The sequence below is a fragment of the Sebastes umbrosus genome, chromosome 11, assembly GCF_015220745.1.
Source record: "Sebastes umbrosus isolate fSebUmb1 chromosome 11, fSebUmb1.pri, whole genome shotgun sequence".
Classification (NCBI taxonomy): domain Eukaryota; kingdom Metazoa; phylum Chordata; class Actinopteri; order Perciformes; family Sebastidae; genus Sebastes; species Sebastes umbrosus.
Genome location: NC_051279.1, coordinates 33,490,141 through 33,510,913, shown reverse-complemented (window position 1 = coordinate 33,510,913; position 20,773 = coordinate 33,490,141). Strand labels below are relative to the sequence as shown.

General features: G+C 45.1%; 1 protein-coding gene and 1 long non-coding RNA gene across 5 annotated transcripts in view; one reads left to right on the top strand and one right to left on the bottom strand.

Moving 5' to 3' along the window:
• ascc3 (activating signal cointegrator 1 complex subunit 3) overlaps window positions 1-14,267 on the top strand; it is a 206,595-nt gene extending 192,328 nt beyond the window's left edge. For 3 of the 4 annotated variants that reach the window (XM_037784195.1, XM_037784197.1, XM_037784196.1), the window contains exons 38-42: window positions 4,665-4,816; window positions 6,686-6,836; window positions 10,264-10,467; window positions 11,742-11,917; window positions 12,981-13,128. In XM_037784195.1, the coding sequence (XP_037640123.1) occupies window positions 4,665-4,816; window positions 6,686-6,836; window positions 10,264-10,467; window positions 11,742-11,917; window positions 12,981-13,128 (831 nt within the window). Of the gene's footprint in view, window positions 1-4,664; window positions 4,817-6,685; window positions 6,837-10,263; window positions 10,468-11,741; window positions 11,918-12,980 lie in introns of all 4 variants that reach the window. The other variant, XM_037784194.1, reaches the window with a different exon arrangement.
• Window positions 14,268-15,564: 1,297 nt separating this feature from the next.
• Window positions 15,565-16,813, bottom strand: LOC119496707. Its single transcript, XR_005208783.1, has 3 exons — window positions 16,803-16,813; window positions 16,755-16,761; window positions 15,565-16,024 (listed from the first exon to the last, which is right to left on the bottom strand). It is a non-coding gene; the product is annotated as an uncharacterized LOC119496707 (long non-coding RNA).
• Between the last annotated feature and the right edge of the window lie 3,960 nt (window positions 16,814-20,773).

Sequence of the window (20,773 nt, the reverse complement as noted above, 5' to 3'; positions counted from 1 at the left end):
ACGGCAAACAGTGGTAAATGGACTTGCATTTATATAGCGATTTATGTATCCGACCACTCAAAGCGCATTACACTACATGTCAGTATTCACCCATTCACACACACATTCATACACTGACGGCAGAGGCTACTAAGGTGCCAACTTTGTCCATCAGGATCTAATCTAAATACTCATTCACACACCGATGGCTATGCAATTTGGGGTTAAGTGTCTTGCTCAAGGAGAGGAGCAGCCGGGGATCGAACCACCGACCTTCCGATTGGTCGACAACCTGCTCTACCCTCTGAGCCACACAGCCGCCCAGTGGAGACTTTGTTAAGCGGTAGCTGGAGTAGCAAGCCGCGAGGCAGCAGAGCGTAGTGGACAGGCTAGGGTGTACGGTTTGAGTATGTCCTGGATGTAGGATGAGCCATTCGCAGCATAGTATAGGCCAGTACCGGTGCCTTGAATCGGATTCCAGCCTCCAGGAACCAGTGCAGCCAGCTAGTGGGTAGCGTGGGAGAAGCTGACGACCAGCCGGGCTGCTGCTTTCTGAATGAGCAGCAGAGGTTGGATGGCACGTGCAGGCATTGAGTGAATAACAGAGCCAAGTGTCTTGGTCTAAATAGAGAAGAGGATGGGACCAAGAACAGAACCCTGAGGGACTCCAGTATGGAGGCTACCGGTACGAGGGACACAGATTCCTTGAGGTAGGATGTGAACAGTCCAGTTGTTGGAGGGAGACGAGTATCTGGTGGCTCAGCGAGTCAGACGCTGAGCTGTGGCCTTGCACTGAACTGATTGGCTCAGAGAGAGTGTAACCTCTGTGTTAAGGTACTCAGGGATCTCTGCAAGTTAAAATTAGTCTGCTCACATGATCTTTTTTATTTGAACCAGTATGAGTAACTTTTGTGTTCTAACATCCTAGTTGGCAAAATACCTGGATTTGCTGCAATGTACAAAACATCAGGTAGCAGGCTTCTGACTTTTAGCCAGCTGACCGTCACTGTCTCCGGCCGCCATGTTGCAGTACTCTAGCCTATGATGTCACCAGGTTGGTTGGCTCGGCTGAGTTACGCAGATACAACGTTAGAGACCGTGAAAGACAGAGTCTGAGGAGACACGGGACAGAAGAAAACAAAGAAGGGGCACAGCAGCCATTACAAAGGCTGTTACTGCCAGCGCTGGCTGAATTAGAGTTGCTGCGGCTCGGCTAACTGAAGGTCTGTCTCCCAGCGCTGCCACTTTGGATTGAGTCCAATAAACAAACTATCAAAGCGTACATAGAACATACAGCCCCTGGTTAGTGTCACAGTAACACACAGATGACTTAAGTAAACTTTAGGCCAACTTCACACGTGAAGATTATTAGGGTTGAGGAAAAGATACCGATTCACCTATGTGTTGCGATTTTTTTAATTTATTTTTGGGGGTTTTGAAATAAATGTTTTTAATGCCATAATCCATATATTTGCTTATTCTATGCGGAGGAAGAAGGAAGTTATCCCTTTTATTGTTGTAGTCTGAGTAATGTGACATCATATCTGTTCCGTATCCGTCAACCAAAACAAACCGTAGCCAGCAGCAGCTAGCCAAAACTAGAAAGTATAAAACGTTGGAGGGTCAGCGTGGATACGACCTGCACCCTCCCATGTTAAATCCAGCGTGGTAAACACTACACATCCAGTAAAGAATGGAAACACTTTGGGTTTCACACATTGACAGGAAAAGCAGAGCTAGACATCACGGCTAAAGCTGCATGCTAACTCCGTCATGGACAGGAAACGTTATGGTATCGCAGTAACGTTGCATTCGAGCCAGCCGTCACTCTCATCTCCGTGGTCAAATGGGCCAACGCTACAACTGTAGAGCACCCAGATACTGACATTTATGTTCTCTGCATTCAAACAGTCCCGATGGAGCTGACCATGGATGGATAAAGAGAACAGGGCTGACTGTTATATTTGACTTCAGGACATCTCTGACTACATACATGCTGAAAATCAATCATTTCTACTGGATTCATTTAGAGATTTTACAAAGTAAAAGTCCCTAGAAGTGGATGATTCAACGTTTTCCTATGGTCTAGTGTTAAAAAAGTTAAACACAGTCACAATAAATCAGAATATTGAATCGCAATACTTGTAGAATTGTAATACACATCGAATCGGCACCCAAGTATGGTGATAGTACGGGATCAGGAGATAGGTGAATCATCCCAGCCCAAAAGACTATAAGATGGCAGTGTGATTTTGACCGGCTCTCAGAGTGGCAGCAGTTTGGTTGAGTTTTGCATGTTCTTGCCCTGCTGTTAGTAGTGGTCTTTTTATTTTTATAACTGATGACTGTACATTTTGACTGTATGGAGCCAGTAGAAGAGGTTTGTTTGGAGCACATGGCCACCTATAAGGAATGTGAATGTGGTCATAAGAGGTTTTACTAAGTAGGATCATTCACCAGAATCTCTTCCCAGGAGCTGATGAGCAGGAATCATATAACAACTGGCTAACCTGACGAAGCCTGTGGCACCATGCATTGGTCACACAGTTAACTAGTTATTTCATAAACACATTGATGAAGACTTTTGGTGTTGAGGGTTTTACTTTTGTCATCATAAAAGCTCCACTGTATATCCAAACTAAAGGCTTTTAACAGAATAGAATAATACATTTAGAAGCATAGAGAGCGTTAAAATAACAGCTCCGAGTCATTTAATGATAGCAACGTGATGTAAAAAGGTTAAAATGGAATACATTTGAATTATGTGTTGCACATGAAAAGAGAGCACATGTTGAGGGGCAGGGCTTTGCTGTATATGAAGCAGAGAGTAAGGGGAATGTTCAACATTAGTAGGTGATTTGTAGCTGAACTTGCTGATCCATCTCATAAATAACATGATGCTCAAAGGTTAGATCTAACACCCAGGGTTCTCCTTCCATAAGGGCTCGGTTCCTCAGTGGAACAACACCATACTTACTGTAGCGCCTGGTCTACATTATGTATTAGAGCGTAGAGTATAACACTGATAACAGCGCTATAACTTTATCCATCACAGACTGTCCATGCAGGTTATCTAGTATCTGAGGTGTGGTGTACCAGCTACCAGCTGCTGTTTACTTGGGTTCTTTCTATGTACTGTTTGAAGTTAGGACCATGTCTTACCGTCTGTAAGCCATTGTCCACAGCTCAGTGTGTGTGTGTGTACATGTGCTTGTGATTTTCCATGCTGTGTATCTGGCAGTGATATTGCATGGCTCATGGATGTGGTTACTTCTCTGGCGTCCTGCTGCTACCGTTTACTAAAAGGATTCTGTTCTTCAGCCTCTTTATGCCTGTTTTTATTGAATGAGTGTGTATTTGTATACACATACATAACGTGAACGTATATTTGTATTGATACTTACAGTGATATGTGTATATTTGTATACATAAAGTGAAAGCAACTGTTGGATTGTCACTAAGTCTCGGGTCTCGGGTTGGGCTTCATTTCATCTCTGACTGTCAGTTAGGTTCACAGTGGCTACACTCCGTCTCTTCAGCATATCTAGCTGAAACACATGATGCGCATGAACTCAGAAGATTGTCACAGTCGGAGACGGAAAGAGCAAAAATGATTGATAAATTATATCCAAAAAAAAAAGACGTCCCAACCCGAAGCTTTACACAACAAAATGAAATGTCCTGTGCAGAACTCAAAACGTGTGGACTAAACACCCTGCAGGGTGACTTTGCTTGATATGGCATAATGATGAATATCTGTATAGTCTGGGGAAACTAAACACATTAAACATGTTAGAAAAGAAGTGCTGGAAACGTGTGAAAAAACTTTGAACGACATAGTAGTGATCTGTGGAGTTACACCGTTAAATCATGGCATCCTCAGCATAACCCCCCCCCCCAACACATAACAATACTAGAGCACATAGCATGAGTGGCTCCCCCACTCAATCACTACTTACACTCCCCACAGCCAGTGGTGCACTGTCCGTCTAGCATACTGGGACTAATCCCAGCGGGCCGTCCGGTCCCGTCTGTCTCTTACCGGTCCTCTCTGTGTGCCCGTCATTCAGGGTGCGTATGAGAACGTACTGCGTTCCAGGACTGGGCTCACTGGCCAATCACGGCCAAGTTAGTCAGACTAGTGCTGACATCATAGGCTGCGTAGCCGACTCCGTCACTACTGCTGTAAAACAGAGGAAAAATAGTTGTGAGCAAAATGACTGGTTTCACTGTCAGAATCTGATGGATTCAGTCCGATAACATTTGAAAAGTCTAGAAGAGCTGCACAATTTAATTATTTATCCCCATTCAAGTTAGCATAGAGCTAACAGGAAGTTAGCCGGCTTGGCTAGCGGAAGTCTCTGGTGCGTATGCTCTGCCCATAAAGCATTAACATTCTGTAAAAGTATCACGCAGCAGTGGGACGGCCAACAGGTGGTATATACTGTAACTGTACATACTGTATGTAATCACCCCTCACCTGTGATTGGCCGTGGTCTCAGCGCCTTCAGCGGACACGCCACCAACGCTTCAGAGCAGAGAACACTGGTTATTTTTTCAACATTTTCAAACATCATTTTATATACTAGCCTGTGTGGTTAATAAAACGTGTTTCTGTGGTGTTGCAAACTCAGAAGACATATGTATTTATTGTTGCTTGCTTTAAGTTTGTTTCTTGTCCTCAGGCGATGCTGGATGTAGCTGCCAACGAAGGCTGGCTCGTTGCGGCCATTGGTATCTGCAACCTGGTGCAGATGATCATCCAGGGCCGCTGGCTGCACGACTCCTCCTTACTGACGCTGCCACATGTAGAACAGCAGCACCTCTATCTGTTCAGGTATACAGGCGTTTCATTTAATGGATTGATTCGTGAAATAGACACAAATTTCACATTTTTGTCATGATGGTCAGCACAAAATCAGTTCTTGTAATCCACATAACTGTGATCCGATAAGTAGAGAGAGCTGCAAAACGCGGCGTAGGGAGGAGGTCGGGGTGGACGGGTGGGTCCAACAACACCGGACTTTTAACCAGGAGACCGGCGTCAAATGGAGACAAGTCAAAGTTGATTTAACTGTCATGTAACCTCCGTCCTTCAGTTACACAACTTCCAGTGTTATTTTAACCCAAACCACCATCTTTTCCTAAACCTAACTAAGTAGTTTTATTTTGAAAAGACTGGAGCGGAAATTGACCCGTGTATCACGTGTTGCTGGACGTTTGTAGGAAAACGCACAAAAAAGATGTGCTGAGCATCACGAAAAAAAATGGCAGATTGGTGTCCATGTACACGAATTAAACAGATTACATTCTGTGACTATTTCACAAAGTGCCGTGAGGCTGTGTTCAGGTACATCACTTCTCCACAGCTACAGCTGTACGGCCTGTACAGTGTCGCTAGCTCTAGTAGAGGGCTAATCTGTTTCCTTGTTCTCCCAGCTGTGCTCAGAGTCTGTGAACATCACATGTCATCATGTTCCTTAAATATGTGGTCGGCTTCTTCACACGTCCTCTACAGACTCCTCTAGGTGTAGAGGCTTTCACAGCGGTGAGGTCTGGCTGCTGGAACAACAAACAGGACTTTGATTAGACATTTTTAACCATTCCCACCTTTTGGTATGGAACTCAGCAAACACAATCATTTACATCGTGAAGCCCCCCCTCACCGCTGCACACACACACACACACACACATATACAGTAGGACCTTATTGTTCACAGCAAGCTGGGAGACTTTCTCCATGCACACACCATAAGGACGACCATGCCTGCATCCCCCAGCGTTCAATCATTTGGTACAAACTCAATGATGCTGTCTCTAAAAAACTCATGTAACAGGTGCCGGCAATCTCCAGCCGACCACACTCACATGTTCTGGCCTGCCAGAACCTCAATACATTTTGGACCGAGATCTTCAACACACTTAACGTAGCATATAATATTACTGTTATCCCCGGCCCTCTCTTGGCTTTGTTCAGAGAGCCCTTTCAGCCCAATATTTCTAAAGACATGCAACATGTTCTCGCCTCTACCACCTTGTTGGCAAGGCGACTTATTCTGTTTGAATGGAAACATATTCTACCTCCGACGCACAATAGGTGGGTGAAAGATATGTTACTGTCCATTGGTTTGGAGAAACTTAGATTTTCCCTTAAAGGTTCCCTCAATTCTTTTGAAAAGACTTGGAAACCTCTTCTAAACCATATTGAATCTCTGACCTCCTTGCCTGGCTGTGACGACTGAGCCTCCTTATTTGTTTTGTTGGATTGCTGTTGTTATTTATTTTTTTATTTTTTTTAATCCCAATTCTTTTTTTATTTTTTTTGCTACTTTATTTATTTATTTTTTATGCTTTTTTTAAATTTAAATTTATTTTTTTTACTACTTTATTTTTTATCTAATTTGTTTTTATTTTATTTATGCTTTTTGTGTGTATGTGAATGTTGTATGAGTTTTATTATTTCATGTGTCCAGTGTGTTTCTAAGTTTGGTGTAATTTCTGCCTTAAGTCTTATAACTATTAGTGTTATGTTGGTTATTTCCTTTATTGTCGGGGGTGGGAGGGAAAAATGGATGAAAAATAGAAGACTACTTGCTACTGCTGCTCTATTATTTATATGCCTTGCAATGTTCTTCCTATTAAAAAAAAAAAAAAATGATGCCGTCTCATGACCAAGAATGTGTCCCTTCCCTCTCTCACTCCTCAGGAAATGGGCGAACAGGAAGGGGAGGAGCAATGTGGGGGGCTTCAACGGGCCAATCGAAGGACTTCCTGAGCTGATCGCTGCCTGCGACGGAAAGGAAAGTGTTTTTGCTGCTATCGTTGGCCAAGAGTTTCAATCAAGTCAGATTGCCCAGGTAAGATTACAAATATGATCACACATTGGGAGTATATATGAAAGTCCACCAGAACCAGGAAAGTCTGAACTTTGGACAAAGTTTTATCCATCCCTTATTACTGTAGGAAGTTCTACAGAACGGAAAAACAAAAACAGACATTTAACAAAAATGATCTTCAGAATGGACCTACTCACACATGTATCACACACACACACACACACAAACACACACACACACACACACACACACACCATTATCAGTGATGTGCCATGAGCAGTCTTGCCACTGTGGTCCCAGATACCTCCAGGATCCCCAATCACAGCTCCATTGATGGGGTTTACAGCTGCTATTGAAGTGCTAATTGCAGCAGTAATGAGAGTGTCCGGGCACGATGGCAGGCTCCGTGGCTTCACCCAATCAGTGTCCCCGCTTTCCTCCTACCCCACCTTTACTCCAGCACCGCCCCTACCCCCCAGAGTGTGGCGGCCTCTCTAATTAAATAATTAGATGTGCAGCAACGTTCCTGTCTGACTGGCCCAGGGAGAGTAATCCTCACATAAATAGCTTTTGCCGGGTGAATCAGAGAGGCTTTTCTCCTCCCAGCCCTCTGTACACTGACACACACACACACACACACACACACACATGTCACTTTCTCTGTGCCTTTATCTTTTCCTTGTCTCATGTCTTCCTCATGCTGGGGCTGTTGGGTTGAGCCAAATGTTAAATTCTCTATAGAAAGACTTAAGAGGAAGCTAAGAAGCTCAGAGCAGGAGCAGTGTCTGTTAGAATGACTTCCTGTACAGGAGCTGACGGATCTGTCTATCCGACACACACCCCATCTTCAAACTCTCATCTTCTTTTTCTCTCTCTACTTCCTGTCTGAGCACCACTGGCAGGTCATATGAACAGGGGGATGTCTCATTTCTAAAGCTTTGACTTGTGCATGTGCAGGGTGGGGAATTAACATTGTGTTACTATGATAATAATAATAACTATTATTATTATACATTTTATTTGTAAAGCGCTTTTCTAGACCCAAAGTACCAGAACTCAAGATAGAAAAACAAAAGGTTTAGGCGTTAAAGCACAGCAGTGCAGGTAGAGTACAGGCAGGGTAGCAGAGCAGAGTTCTAACAGGTGAGGTTAAAGGGGAACTTCAGTACTTTTCAACATGGACCCTATTCTCCCATGTATTTGTGTCTAAGTGCGTTTTCACATTAGGTACGATTGATCCGTACCGTGCCCGAGTAAAATTGCACCCCCCCCCCCCGCTCAGCTTTCACATTAGTAAAGCTGTTCTGTACTTGAGTACACTTGCGTCATCATCCACATGTATTTGTTTATGTTGAGATCAGCTGTTCTAGTGGCGGAGCATCATAAAACACTTCATCCAACCTGGATAGAAACAAAATAAAACTCACCAAACTGCTGTCGTTAGTCTTTCCAACAATCACCAACTCTGGTTTGGTTGAAATAAACTCTGATTTCACCGAGTTTGATGTGAAAACAGGACGACTCCACACGTTGTCTCCCCCCCACCCCGTCTCTCTCTCTCTCTGCCCGCTGAGCAGCTGAGCGTCTCTCGTTCTTCGGAGACAGACCATTAAATCAGCTAAATAAAATAACAAACCTCACTCAACCCCATCGCCTACTATTTATATTTGAAGGAACCTCTCGCCGGGCTTCCTGCTGTACCATCCACGACCGTACAGTTCAGAGGATGAGATCAGTGCATGCTGCCGCAGATACAGACGTACTGTAGATATGAAACAGTTTTATATGTGTACAGATTTCGGAGGAGACTGGCGGCTTTGAAAAAAGCCTGCCCTTTCACAACTACTCGCTGACTGCTAACGTTACTCACGTTACTCTCGTTACTCCCGTTACTCTCGTTACTCACGTTACTCACCTTACTCACCTTACTCTCGTTACTCACGCTACTCTCGTTACTCACGTTACTCTCGTTACTCACGTTACTCACGTTACTCACGTTACTCTCGTTACTCACGTTACTCACCTTACTCTCGTTACTCACGTTACTCTCGTTACTCACGTTACTCACCTTACTCACGTTACTCACGTTACTCTCGTTACTCACATTACTCTCGTTACTCACGTTACTCACGTTACTCACCTTACTCACGTTACTCCCGTTACTCACCTTACTCACGTTACTCACGTTACTCACGTTACTCACCTTACTCACGTTACTCTCGTTACTCACGTTACTCTCGTTACTCTCGTTACTCACGTTACTCACGTTACTCTCGTTACTCACGTTACTCACCTTACTCACGTTACTCACGTTACTCTCGTTACTCACGTTACTCACCTTACTCACGTTACTCACGTTACTCACGTTACTCACCTTACTCTCGTTACTCACGTTACTCACGTTACTTGTTACTCGCGTTACTTGTTACTCGCGTTAAATAACGGTCCACTTCTGTGTTTTGGTACGGTCAGCTTTCACACCTGATGCGAGCCGTACCCGAGTCCACATGATCCGTACTCCAGACCACCTTTAGAAGTGGACCCGGGTACGGATCGACGAACAACTGTTGTTGTGAATTATGTTATTCTAAGTGTCTGACAACAGCATGGAAAGGACCCTACGGATAAATAAAAACCTCTTCACTGACCTTCCTCTTGATCCGGTCTGTTGGTTATTGTGTCCAGGTCCCTCTCAAGGAGAAGTCTGGTGAAATCTGAATATCTGTATACTCTGGCTCAGATAAATACCAATTCAAAGAGCTCATCCACATTGTGGAAATCATCTAAATATTCAGCCATGACATTGAAAATCTTTGAGATAACACTAAGCTACTCTTTCCGTCTTCCAACACAACAAACACTCACGTTTCCACCGTGGATGTGTTCCACTATTCCACCGTTGTCTTCCAGCAACACGCCACCTCTCCAGATTTCACAACGAGACTTCTCCTCGAGCGAAACTCCTTCCATGATGTCAGAGACGTAAAATAACAATCAGAGCCCGTCATGGTAAAAACCAGCACTTTTAGTGGACGTAGATGACGCTGCCAGCTTGCCCCAATAGGATTACATTGCAGCCTGTGAGCAGCTGCTGTCTACAGTGTTCTCCCTCAATACTGGACCTGTTTCAGAGATTGTCTCTATTAGTCAGTTACGCCCAAAACATGGAAAATAGGGTCCAGGTTGAACAAGACTCTAAACCCAGTAAATGTGTTTATATAGATGCTTCCTCCTAATCCGTCATCTCTGTCTCTGTCTCACTGTCACTCTGTCACTCTGTCACTCTGTCACTCTGTCTCTGTCTCTGTCTCTGTCTCTGTCTCTGTCTCACTGTCACTCTGTCCCTCTGTCTCTGTCTCTGTCTCTCTGTCTCTGTCTCTGTCTCTGTCTATATCTATGTCTCTATCTGTGTCTCTGTCTCATCACCATGTTGTCTCCCCCTCGTCAGGCCTGGTCCTTCATCAGTCACCTCCCAGTGCTGGAGGTTGAGATGAGCATGAAGGGCTGGTGGGAGGAGAGCCAGCAGCAGACGGAGCGTCGCCTCCCAGCGGCAGGAGTTAACCTGAAGGAGAGCAGCTGGCTGGATGTCCACGCTGATCAGGAGTACGTCCTGCAGGTGTCCCTGAGACGCATCAACATGGGCCAGCAGAGGGTCAGTATGCTCATACCAATACTGAATATACAGTATGTAATATATTCATAAAACACTGAATAGTATGAATCAAATAGAATATAGTTAGTATAATTGCTCTGTAGGCTCCTTCACTTAATGTTGTCAGACACTAATAACAAGGTAAGCCTGTCAGTGGCAGAAACAAAAAGGTTTAGTGGACGTAGTGACGGTGAGGAACTGATCACATTACAGACTGTTTCACAGCTGCTGGTCACAGCGTTCTCCCTCAACACTGGACCACTTTCACAAGTTGTCATCAGTCACTTAGACACAGAAACATGGTAGAATAGGGTCCCAGTTGAAACACACCAAAGTTAACCTTCAAATCTGAAACTAATTCAGTAAGATTTGGTTGAATTTGAAAATTGACATTGTCTGCACACGTTGACATTTTTTATTCTAAACCATTTATTCTCAAACCTTCTATTTTATTATTCCTTCTTATTTTTTGAGCCAAAATGTCACTTGCTATAATAAATAGTGGAGCTGTCAATCGATTAAAATCCATCACACATTTTTTATCTGTTCAAAATGGACCTTAAAGGGAAATTTGTCAAGTATTTAATACTCAAATATGCTGCTTTATGCAAATGTATGTATATATTTATTATTGGAAATCAATGAACAACACAAAACAATGACAGATATTGTCCAGAAACCCTCACAGGTACTGCATTTAGCATAAAACTATATGCTCCAATCATAACATGGCAAACTGCAGCCCAACAGGCAACAACAGCTGTCAGTGTGTCAGTGTGCTGACTTGACTATGACTTGCCCCAAACTGCATGTGATTATCATAAAGTGGGCATGTCTGTAAAGGGGAGACTCGTGGGTACCCATAGAACCCATTTACATTCACATATCTGGAGGTCAGAGGTCAAGGGACTTCCTGACAAGTTACTATGACATGGTTGGTACCGATGGAGTCATTAGGTTCTGTAGTTTCATATGATACCAGTAGCTTCACTCCAGCTTTAAAACTGAGCCACTACAACCTCAGAAAGATTGATCGCATTAATGTGTTAAAGAAATTAGTGGCGTTAAAACAAATTTTCGTTAACGTGTTATTATGGCATTAATGTTTTAACATGTTATTATGGTGTTAGTGTTAGCGTAGCATAGCATAGCATAGCATAATACAGATTCTGCTGAACCTCCCTGCCAGGTAAAGGCAGCTCAGCTGAGATCTCCTAATGAAGTGAGTAAGGTGCTGCAGCCCCGTTTACTCGACAGTGTGTCTGTTCTTTCAGAGGAAGCAGGACAGTAAGGCCCAGGCTCCCAGGTTCCCCAAGCTGAAGGATGAAGGCTGGTTCCTGGTCATGGGAGAGGTGGATCGCAGGGAGCTGCTGGCTGTCAAACGTGTCGGATACGTGCACCACCGCACAGCTGTGTCTGTGGCCTTCTACACACCAGAGAAGACTGGGAGGTAAGCAGCTGTACACAAAGGAAACATTAAGCCATACACAAACACAGGCCTTCCCCGTACACTCCATATAAAGCGGCTGTATGCCAGTTTCAGGTCAGACAAGTTCATCAGCCCGTCAACCACTCTGGATTAGTAGCAAAACATAGTCGTCACAGCTTTATACTCAAACACTTTCACATTTATTTAACGATTTAAGACAAGGCTGCAAGTTCTGATATGGTCCCTACTGGTCAAAGAACTCATGGAATATGATGAGAGGTTGTCATTTTGATCAAGGACTGTGAATGACATTATAAAGCATATTTTCACCAGAAGATAGAAGATAGTTTGTTCCAGCTAGTTTCAGATGCACCTGCCTCATCATAATGGGAACTAGACCAAGTCCCATGACAACACAAAGACAGAGTGTTAGTCCGTCTCTCAATACCTCCCCACCCTGACTGTGGCTCTCAGCCCTAAGCTCATTGGTTCCTACTGAAGATGAACATCTTTACAAATATGTAGTTTCATTTTAAAAAATAAGTTCTGTAATTTCAGCAACAGCTGGCCACAGTAGAAAACTTTACTCCTTTAGTCAGTATCTGGAGTATGTGGGGTTGAGTCAAATGGGATTTATTGACGATGAGAGAAATACTGAATATCACCAGAGTTATCCTTAAACCAAACAGATTATACTCTACCTGTAGCAACCAGCCCCGTGCATCCATGCTTATGTTCTACCAGAGCAGCAACCAGCCCCGTGCATCCATGCTTATGTTCTACCAGAGCAGCAACCAGCCCCGTGCATCCATGCTTATGTTCTACCAGAGCAGCAACCAGCCCCGTGCATCCATGCTTATGTTCTACCAGAGCAGCAACCAGCCTTGTGCATCCATGCTTATGTTCTACCTGTAGAAACCAGCCCTCTTCTACCTGCTGCAACCAGCCCCGTGCATCCATGCTTATGTTCTACCAGAGCAGCAACCAGTCCTGTGCATCCATGCTTATGTTCTACCTGTAGCGACCAGCCTTGTGCATCCATGCTTATGTTCTACCTGCTGATCCATGTATGTTGTGGTTCCAGGTGTATCTACACACTGTACCTGATGAGTGACAGCTATCTGGGCCTGGACCAGCAGTACGACATCCACCTGAACGTCACACCGGCCAGCATCACTGCTCAGGTTAACACAGAGGTGTCCGACTCAGTGACTGAGCTGTCCCTCAGCTGAGGAACACCGTCAGAGATCAACAGATCAGTGGGATAACTCTGTTGTGAGTGTCACTGATGGACCCACTTTGTATCAGCTTCCCTTATCTACACCGGCTTCAGTTCTAACATTCACCTCTTACTCTAAACTTCTGTATTGTGACTGCATTGCATTCTGGTCAATTGAACCTACTCTTAGTTCAGAAAAAAGAACATGTGTGTCTCTTCTACTGTGGATTTCTCTGATTATTTAATATCAGTGTGAAATGGCGGTCTTGAAGAACTTCTTGTGATTCGTTCAAAGAGAAAAGTCTTGCCCACAAAAATGAATATTTGCCTTCATCGTACTCGTTCAACGTTTCCACCCTGTGCATTCAAATCACAAACCTCTCTGTTTCCATGAGACAGCTGGCTTCCACTGGGGGGTTTCTAACACCCTCCACTGTCATCTGTCCTCACCAAGTATATCAAGAACTAGGGGGTTTTCTGAAATATCTGAAATATCCCAAGAAAACAAGAGAGGAATAGACCCCCACATCCATGAACTAAACCACTGTGGCCTTATGGGAAAAAAAGCACAGGTTGATATAGATGAGACAGTGAGACGTCATACTGGTCGGGTTGAGGCTGGGCTTCAGTGAACGGAGCCTGTAATTCTTGTGACATATATGATAATATAATAATAAGAATAATGATAATAATAATATACAAAAAGATGGGTTTGGTGTGTTGAACTGATTTAGAATCAGAAGTTAGTTTCAGAATCTTAATTGAGACATTGATCCAAAGGTCAGACTCACAGCATGCAGATACTGTTCAATGAGAACTGGTCCTTTAATCTGCCCATCAGAGCCGATTCACTGCAGGTCAAACAGGCTTCTTCTCTCTACAGGGGCTTCACTCAGGAGCTCCAAACTGTCACATCTCCTCCTCCTCATCCTCCTCATCCTCCTCATCCTCCTCTTCCTCTCCTCCTCCTCCTCCTCCTCTCTTCCTCCTCTCCTCCTCCTCTCCTCCTCCTCCTCATCCTCCTCATCCTCATCCTCCTCATCCTCCTCATCCTCCTCTCCTCCTCCTCCTCCTCCAGTTTTGAATTGTGTATCAGTGAGTTTGTCTACTGCTGAATGTGGATCAGCTTCTAAATAAAAGCATTGTTTCTCACACCGTAGTTGTTTTCATGTTTTCATGCCTCCACGCCAGAGCCGGCCGTGGTCAGAGACGGCCGTGGATTGGGCCTTTAGGTTTTCAGGTTGTCCGTCCATTCTCGTGAATTCATCACATTTGGCACAAACGACCACTTGGACTTGAGGATGAACTGATTAGATTTTGGTGGTCAAAGGTCACTGTGACCTCACAAAACAGGTTTTTAGCCATAACTCAGGAATCCATATGCTAATTATGTCAACATTTTACACAAATGTCTAATGAATGATGAAGTGATGAGATTTTAGTCAACTTCACTGGGACATCACACTGTAATGTTCTGCATAACCACCATTATTCATAACTCAGACGCAAGATCGTGACCACGTTGCACATTTGGTTGGATACTGAGTTGGTGACACTGATCTTGGGTGGCCATCTTGAACCTGTGCTGATTGTATAAATCTTCTGTGTGGGAAGCATCCACGTTTTAGAGTTGATAGCTTGTTTGCAGTAACATCCATATTTGAAGCATTGTCTTCTTGTCCTGGCCAGTAAACACACTAACTACGATATAAACCCATCTACGTCATTATTAGACACTCAGAGCAGCTGCTCCAGGACTAGAAAGATTGTAATGTCCCCTTAGGGTGGTGGACTCTCATCCAGGAGGCCGCTGTTCATGTCCAGTGTCAAAACAACGTGTTGTTCGTCTTAGTGTTCACAACGTTAAGTTTCATTTTCACTTTACAAACGTAGTGTATATATATATATAGAGCTGTATATATATATATATATATATACAGCTCTGGAAAAAATTAAGAGACCACTTCAAAATGATCAGTTTCTCTGGTTTTACTATTTATTGGTATGTGTTTGAGTCAAATTAAAATGTTTGTTATATTCTATAAACTACTGACAACATTTCTCCCAAATTTCAAATAATAATATTGTCATTTAGAGCATTTATTTGCAGAAAATGACAACTGGTCAAAATAACAAAAAAGATGCAGTGTTTTCAGATCTGGAATAATGCAAAGAAAACAAGTTCATATTAATTTTTAAACAACACAATACTAATGTTTTAACTTAGGAAGAGTTCAGAAATCAATATTTGGTGGAATAACCTTGATTTACAATCACAGCTTTCATGCGTCTTGGCATGCTCTCCACCAGTCTTTCACATTGCTGTTGGGTGACTTTATGCCACTCCTGGCGCAAAAGTTCAAGCAGCAAGGCTTTGTTTGAGGGCTTGTGACCATCCATCTTCCTCTTGATCACATTCCAGAGGTTTTCAATGGGATTTAGGTCTGGAGATTGGGCTGGCCATGACAGGGTCCTGATCTGGTGGTCCTTCATCCACACCTTCACTGACCTGGCTGTGTGGCATGGAGCATTGTCCTGCTGGAAAAAACACTCCTCAGAGTTGGGGAACATTGTCAGAGCACCAAAGAAGCAAAGAAGAGCCAGGCTGAGGTTTGTACTTGGCTTGATTCACAAAGACAAATTTGCCCGATTCCAGCCTTGCTGAAGCACCCCCAGATCATCACCGATCCTCCACCAAATTTCACAGTAGGTGCGAGACACTGAGGCTTGTAGGCCTCTCCAGGTCTCCGTCTAACCATTAGACGACCAGGTGTTGGGCAAAGCTGAAAATTGGACTCATCAGAGAAGATGACCTTACTCCAGTCCTCTATGGTCCAATCCTTATGGTCTTTTGCAAACCTGAGCCTGGCTCTTCTTTGCTTCTTCGGTGCTCTGACAATGTTCCCCAACTGAAGTTAGGTCCCAGATTGTGGAGATATGGGATTGCCACTGGCTGCAGAATCTCATCCCGATATCTCACTGCATTGAGATGGCCTTCAATGATGACAAGCCTTGTTTTGCCAGTGAGGGAGATGCCGACCACCAAAAGCTGTTACTCCATCGGTGCAACAATCAGCATAGCGTTCTCCGTGTCGTCTCCATACTTTGACCCTGCCATCCAACTTTGGCAGACAGAACCTGGACTCATCACTGAACATGACATTCCCCTACATGTTCAGGTTCCATTGTCTGTGTTGTCGACACCAGCGCAAACGGGCCTGACGGTGAAGGGCAGTCATTGCAGGCTTCCTGGTAGCCTTATGAGAATACACTGTTTACCATTGACGGAGCATTTTGGCAAATTTTTCTTGGGCGCTACCCGCATAATCAGCTGTGCTGCTCATCCCACAAATGCATGATCCTTACAAGTTGGACATCATTGCGAAGGTAAATAAACAGGCTTTCCAACCATGTAAAATACAATGACCATTAGCATTGTTACAACAGAGAAATAATCCACCAAACACAAGTTTCCAGACTTTGTTTTTCCAGTATATTATCTGAACCTAACTAAGTACTTTTGTTTGAATTCTGTTAAGCTGTTGGCTGGTCATGAAGGAGGTTAAATAACGCTCCAAAGTAACGCTAAATTCTGGAGAGGAAAAACTGTCATGTCCATTTTCAAAGGGGTCCCTTGACCTCTGACCTCCAGATCAGTGAATGTAAATGGGTTCTATGGGTACCCACGAGTCTCCCCTTTACAGACATGCCCACTTTATGATAATCACATGTAGTATAAATGTGTTATTGTCTCCTATTCTAAAATGGTGTATCTGAATATTTCTGCTTCCTGGGGTCCCTAAACAGTCTTGAATTCCATAGATTGGGTCTCATTGTAAAGCTGAGACTCTTGTGGATCCAATGAGCCCAACTGGGTTCATGTGTGATGATGTTAGTCCCCATCTACCTCAACTCGCCATCCAATTGCCGAAAAACTTAATCCTTGCAGAAATCTCCAAATGTTCAAAGTTTTTGATCCCAAATCCCAGAGTGTCTTAATGTGGTATTCTGGAGGGATTATTGATCTTGTTTATCAGTTCTCCAGTGGTATGGTATCAACCCAAAGACATATGAGACATAATAGAGCATGGGGATGAGCATCATATACTTCTATCACCATGTTCTACACTTTATACACCTTCACCATTTCATTCATTCATTCATTCATTCATTTATTGATTCAAACTTATATGATGTACACCACATCTATGTGACATCTACTGTTGACCTGCTATCTCCCTCTAAAGACCCCCTGACTCCCTGGACCCCCCTAAAGACCCCCTGGACCCCCCTAAAGACCCCCTGACTCCCTGTACCCCCCTAAAGACCTCCTGACTCCCTGTACCCCCCTAAAGACCCCCTAAAGACCCCCTGGACCCCCCTGGAAACCCCCTGACTCCCTGTACCCCCCTAAAGACCCTCTGACTCCCTGTACCCCCCTAAAGATCCTCTGGACCCCCCTAAAGACCCCTCTACCCCCCCAAAGACCCTCTGGACCCCCCTAGAGACCCCCTGGACCCCCCTAAAGACCCCCTGACTCCCTGTACCCCCCTAAAGACCTCCTGACTCCCTGTACCCCCCTAAAGACCCCCTGACTCCCTGTACCCCCCTAAAGACCCCCTGGACCCCCCTAAAGACCCCCTGACTCCCTGTACCCCCCTAAAGACCCCCTGGACCTCCCTGAAGACCCCCTGGACCCCCCTAGAGACCCCCTGACTCTCTGTACCCCCCTAAAGACCCTCTGACTCCCTGTACCCCCCTAAAGATCCTCTGGACCCCCCCTAAAGACCCCTCTACCCCCCTAAATACCCCCTCTACCCCCCTAAAGACTCCCTGGACCCCCCTAAAGACCCCCTCTACCCCCCTAAAGACTCCCTGTACCCCCCTAAAGACCCCCTGGACCCCCCTAAATACCCCCTGGACCCCCTAAAGACCCCCTGACTCCCTGTACCCCCCTAAAGACCCCCTGACTCCCTGTACCCCCCTAAAGAGCCCCTGGACCTCCTAAAGACCCCCTGGACCCCCCTAGAGACCCCCTGACTCCCTGTACCCCCCTAAAGACCCTCTGACTCCCTCTACCCCCCTAAAGACTCCCTGTACCCCCCTAAAGACTCCCTGGACCCCCCTAAAGACCCCCTCTACCCCCCTAAAGACTCCCTGGACCCACCTAAAGACCCCCTCTACCCCCCTAAAGACTCCCTGGACCCCCCTAAAGGCCCCCTGTACCCCCTAAAAAAGACTAAAGCTGGTCTATGTGGGTCTCAGTGGGTCGGTGTCTCAGTGGGTCGGTGTCTCATGGTCGTGTGTCTACGCTGTTCAGTCTCAGACTCCAACACAAACTCCAGTGAAGCACCAAAACCTCTTGGTTGTATCTAGTGAAGCCCGTCTGTTAAACAGTGTTGGCCGCGGTCGGAGGACGCGGGGGAGACCGTAGCTTTGGTCTCCAGGACCGGAGTCTCTGCTCCTCTGCTCCTCTGCCTGCCTTCACTCACACACCGCGCTCCTTCTCTCTCTCTCTCTCCACTCTCACATGCATGCTGCTCACTCCACACTGCAGAAGAGTTAGTTTAGCTCTGAGAATATCTAGTGAATGTTCAGTGGACGTTTGTGCAGAAATAACTGCTGCAGCTCCTCCAGACCAACAGAGGTTTCCCGTGTCTTGTGAAGTGACGGGGCTCTGCAGAGAGAAACGTTATCGTCTCCGACCAAAACCCCGGCGTCTCCCCTGTTCCCTCCGGCCGCGGTCGGGAGGCCGAGGCAGGAAAAGCCAACACTAGGATCAGCATTGATTCATGGAGAGACCTTCGTCTGGTCAGCTAACATTATTGCCAAGCAGCTGAAATATAGAGTGATATTGTGGTTTTAGCTGACGTGTGTCTCCTCACTGTGTTGAGCGATGCTCCTTCATGTCTATGTAGAGCGAACACAAGCGCCAGCAACAGGACGCTGACTTTAGTTGACTTAACAGCCACAGGTGTCGTTGCTAACAAGCATTTCTGATTCTTATAAACAGTCCCAATAAGTAAAGACAGCATGTTTCTCACTGAAAATAATTCACTGGAATCAAACAATATACTGTAGTATACAGTATATAATATAAAACAGTAGTATACAGTATATCATATATATAGTATATGTATATCAGCCATTCTCAACCAGTGTGCCGCGGCCCACCGGTGTGCCGCAGAGCGCCATCTAGTGTGCCGCGGAGGCAGTGGTACTAGATTATTTTTGTATTATTATTTAGCAAAGTGAACAGGTAAAACCTAAAGGAGGTAAGATGCCAGCTGCCGTAAAACCAAAGCCTATTGAAGGAGGCTGAGACACGGGCGGACACGGGTTTTGTATTGGGTATAACACATGCGCAGTGTAACTGGAGCTGCGGTCGTGCGTTGCGATCGGCTCAATTTCGGCGAGTGCAGAGCAGATATTACTGCGCATGTGCGGTACCCCGAAGGCGCGTTGATTAAGTGTGACCCAACCTCCTTCAATAGGCCTTGTGTAAAACACCAAACATCATCAGGTAGAGACAAACCTGTTTGCCACTGTTAGCTAGCTAACGTTCTCGGATGCAGTGAGACAAAATGGATCGGTTTTTAAAGCGAAAAAGTGATGTGGGAGACAACCCTGCGCCAGTAAAAGCTCCGAAGCGTGTGGTGAGGAAATACATGAACGTGGCTGTGAAAACTGTTAACTATATTCATACCATAGTCATTACAGCTGACAGTGGCATAACACATATCTACAGCCCAGTTTATTATTTGTTGTATAAACATGTTAGGTTTTTTACTCATTTATTTGGGAAGGTGGTCCTCGGAAATGTTTTGACAATCACAAGTGGGCCTTCAGTTGCAAAAGGTTGAGAACCCCTGCAGTATATAATATAATACTGTAGTATACAGTATATAATATAATACAATATAGTGATAACTTCTGTTTGGCCAACAAAAACACTTAATACCTTTTATTAACATCATTCAAAGTCTTCACTATATTATATATGATGTGAGTCTGGACAGGCGTGGATGTAAACTGGAACTTGACTGGTTGGCGGAAGCATACAACCACGAGGCGGTAATTGTCCATATTTGGCAGTACCGGTCTGGTTCAGCTGGGTCAGATCTCTAAGACACAGGTAGCAACCAGCCGCTGGGTGGTATGGACCATAGCAAGTCAGTCCTCACAGCAATTAGCATTACAACACATTGTGGGATCAATAATCAGTTTATAGTACACAGTGACCTGCCTGTTTAACCCAGTATGACCCTTTATACCAACAGATGACCTGACATCCAGAACCTTTACACACCCTCAGCACCACACTGATGAACACAACTACACACAGTCCATGGTACAACTGGAAGCATGTTCATGTGTGTAGGCCAACAGCACACAGCCCTGTGGCCCTAGAGGCCCTGAAGCCCTAGAGGCCCTGTGGCCCTAGAGGCCCTGTGGCCCTAGAGGCCCTGTGACCCTAGAGGCCCTGTGGCCCTAGAGGCCCTGAGGCCTTAGAGGCGCTGTGGCCCTAGAGGCCCTCAGGCCCTAGAGGCCCTGAGGCCCTAGAGGCCCTGTGACCCTAGAGGCCCTGAGGCCTTAGAGGCGTTGTGGCCCTAGAGGCCCTGTGACCCTAGAGGCCCTGTGGCCCTAGAGGCCCTGTG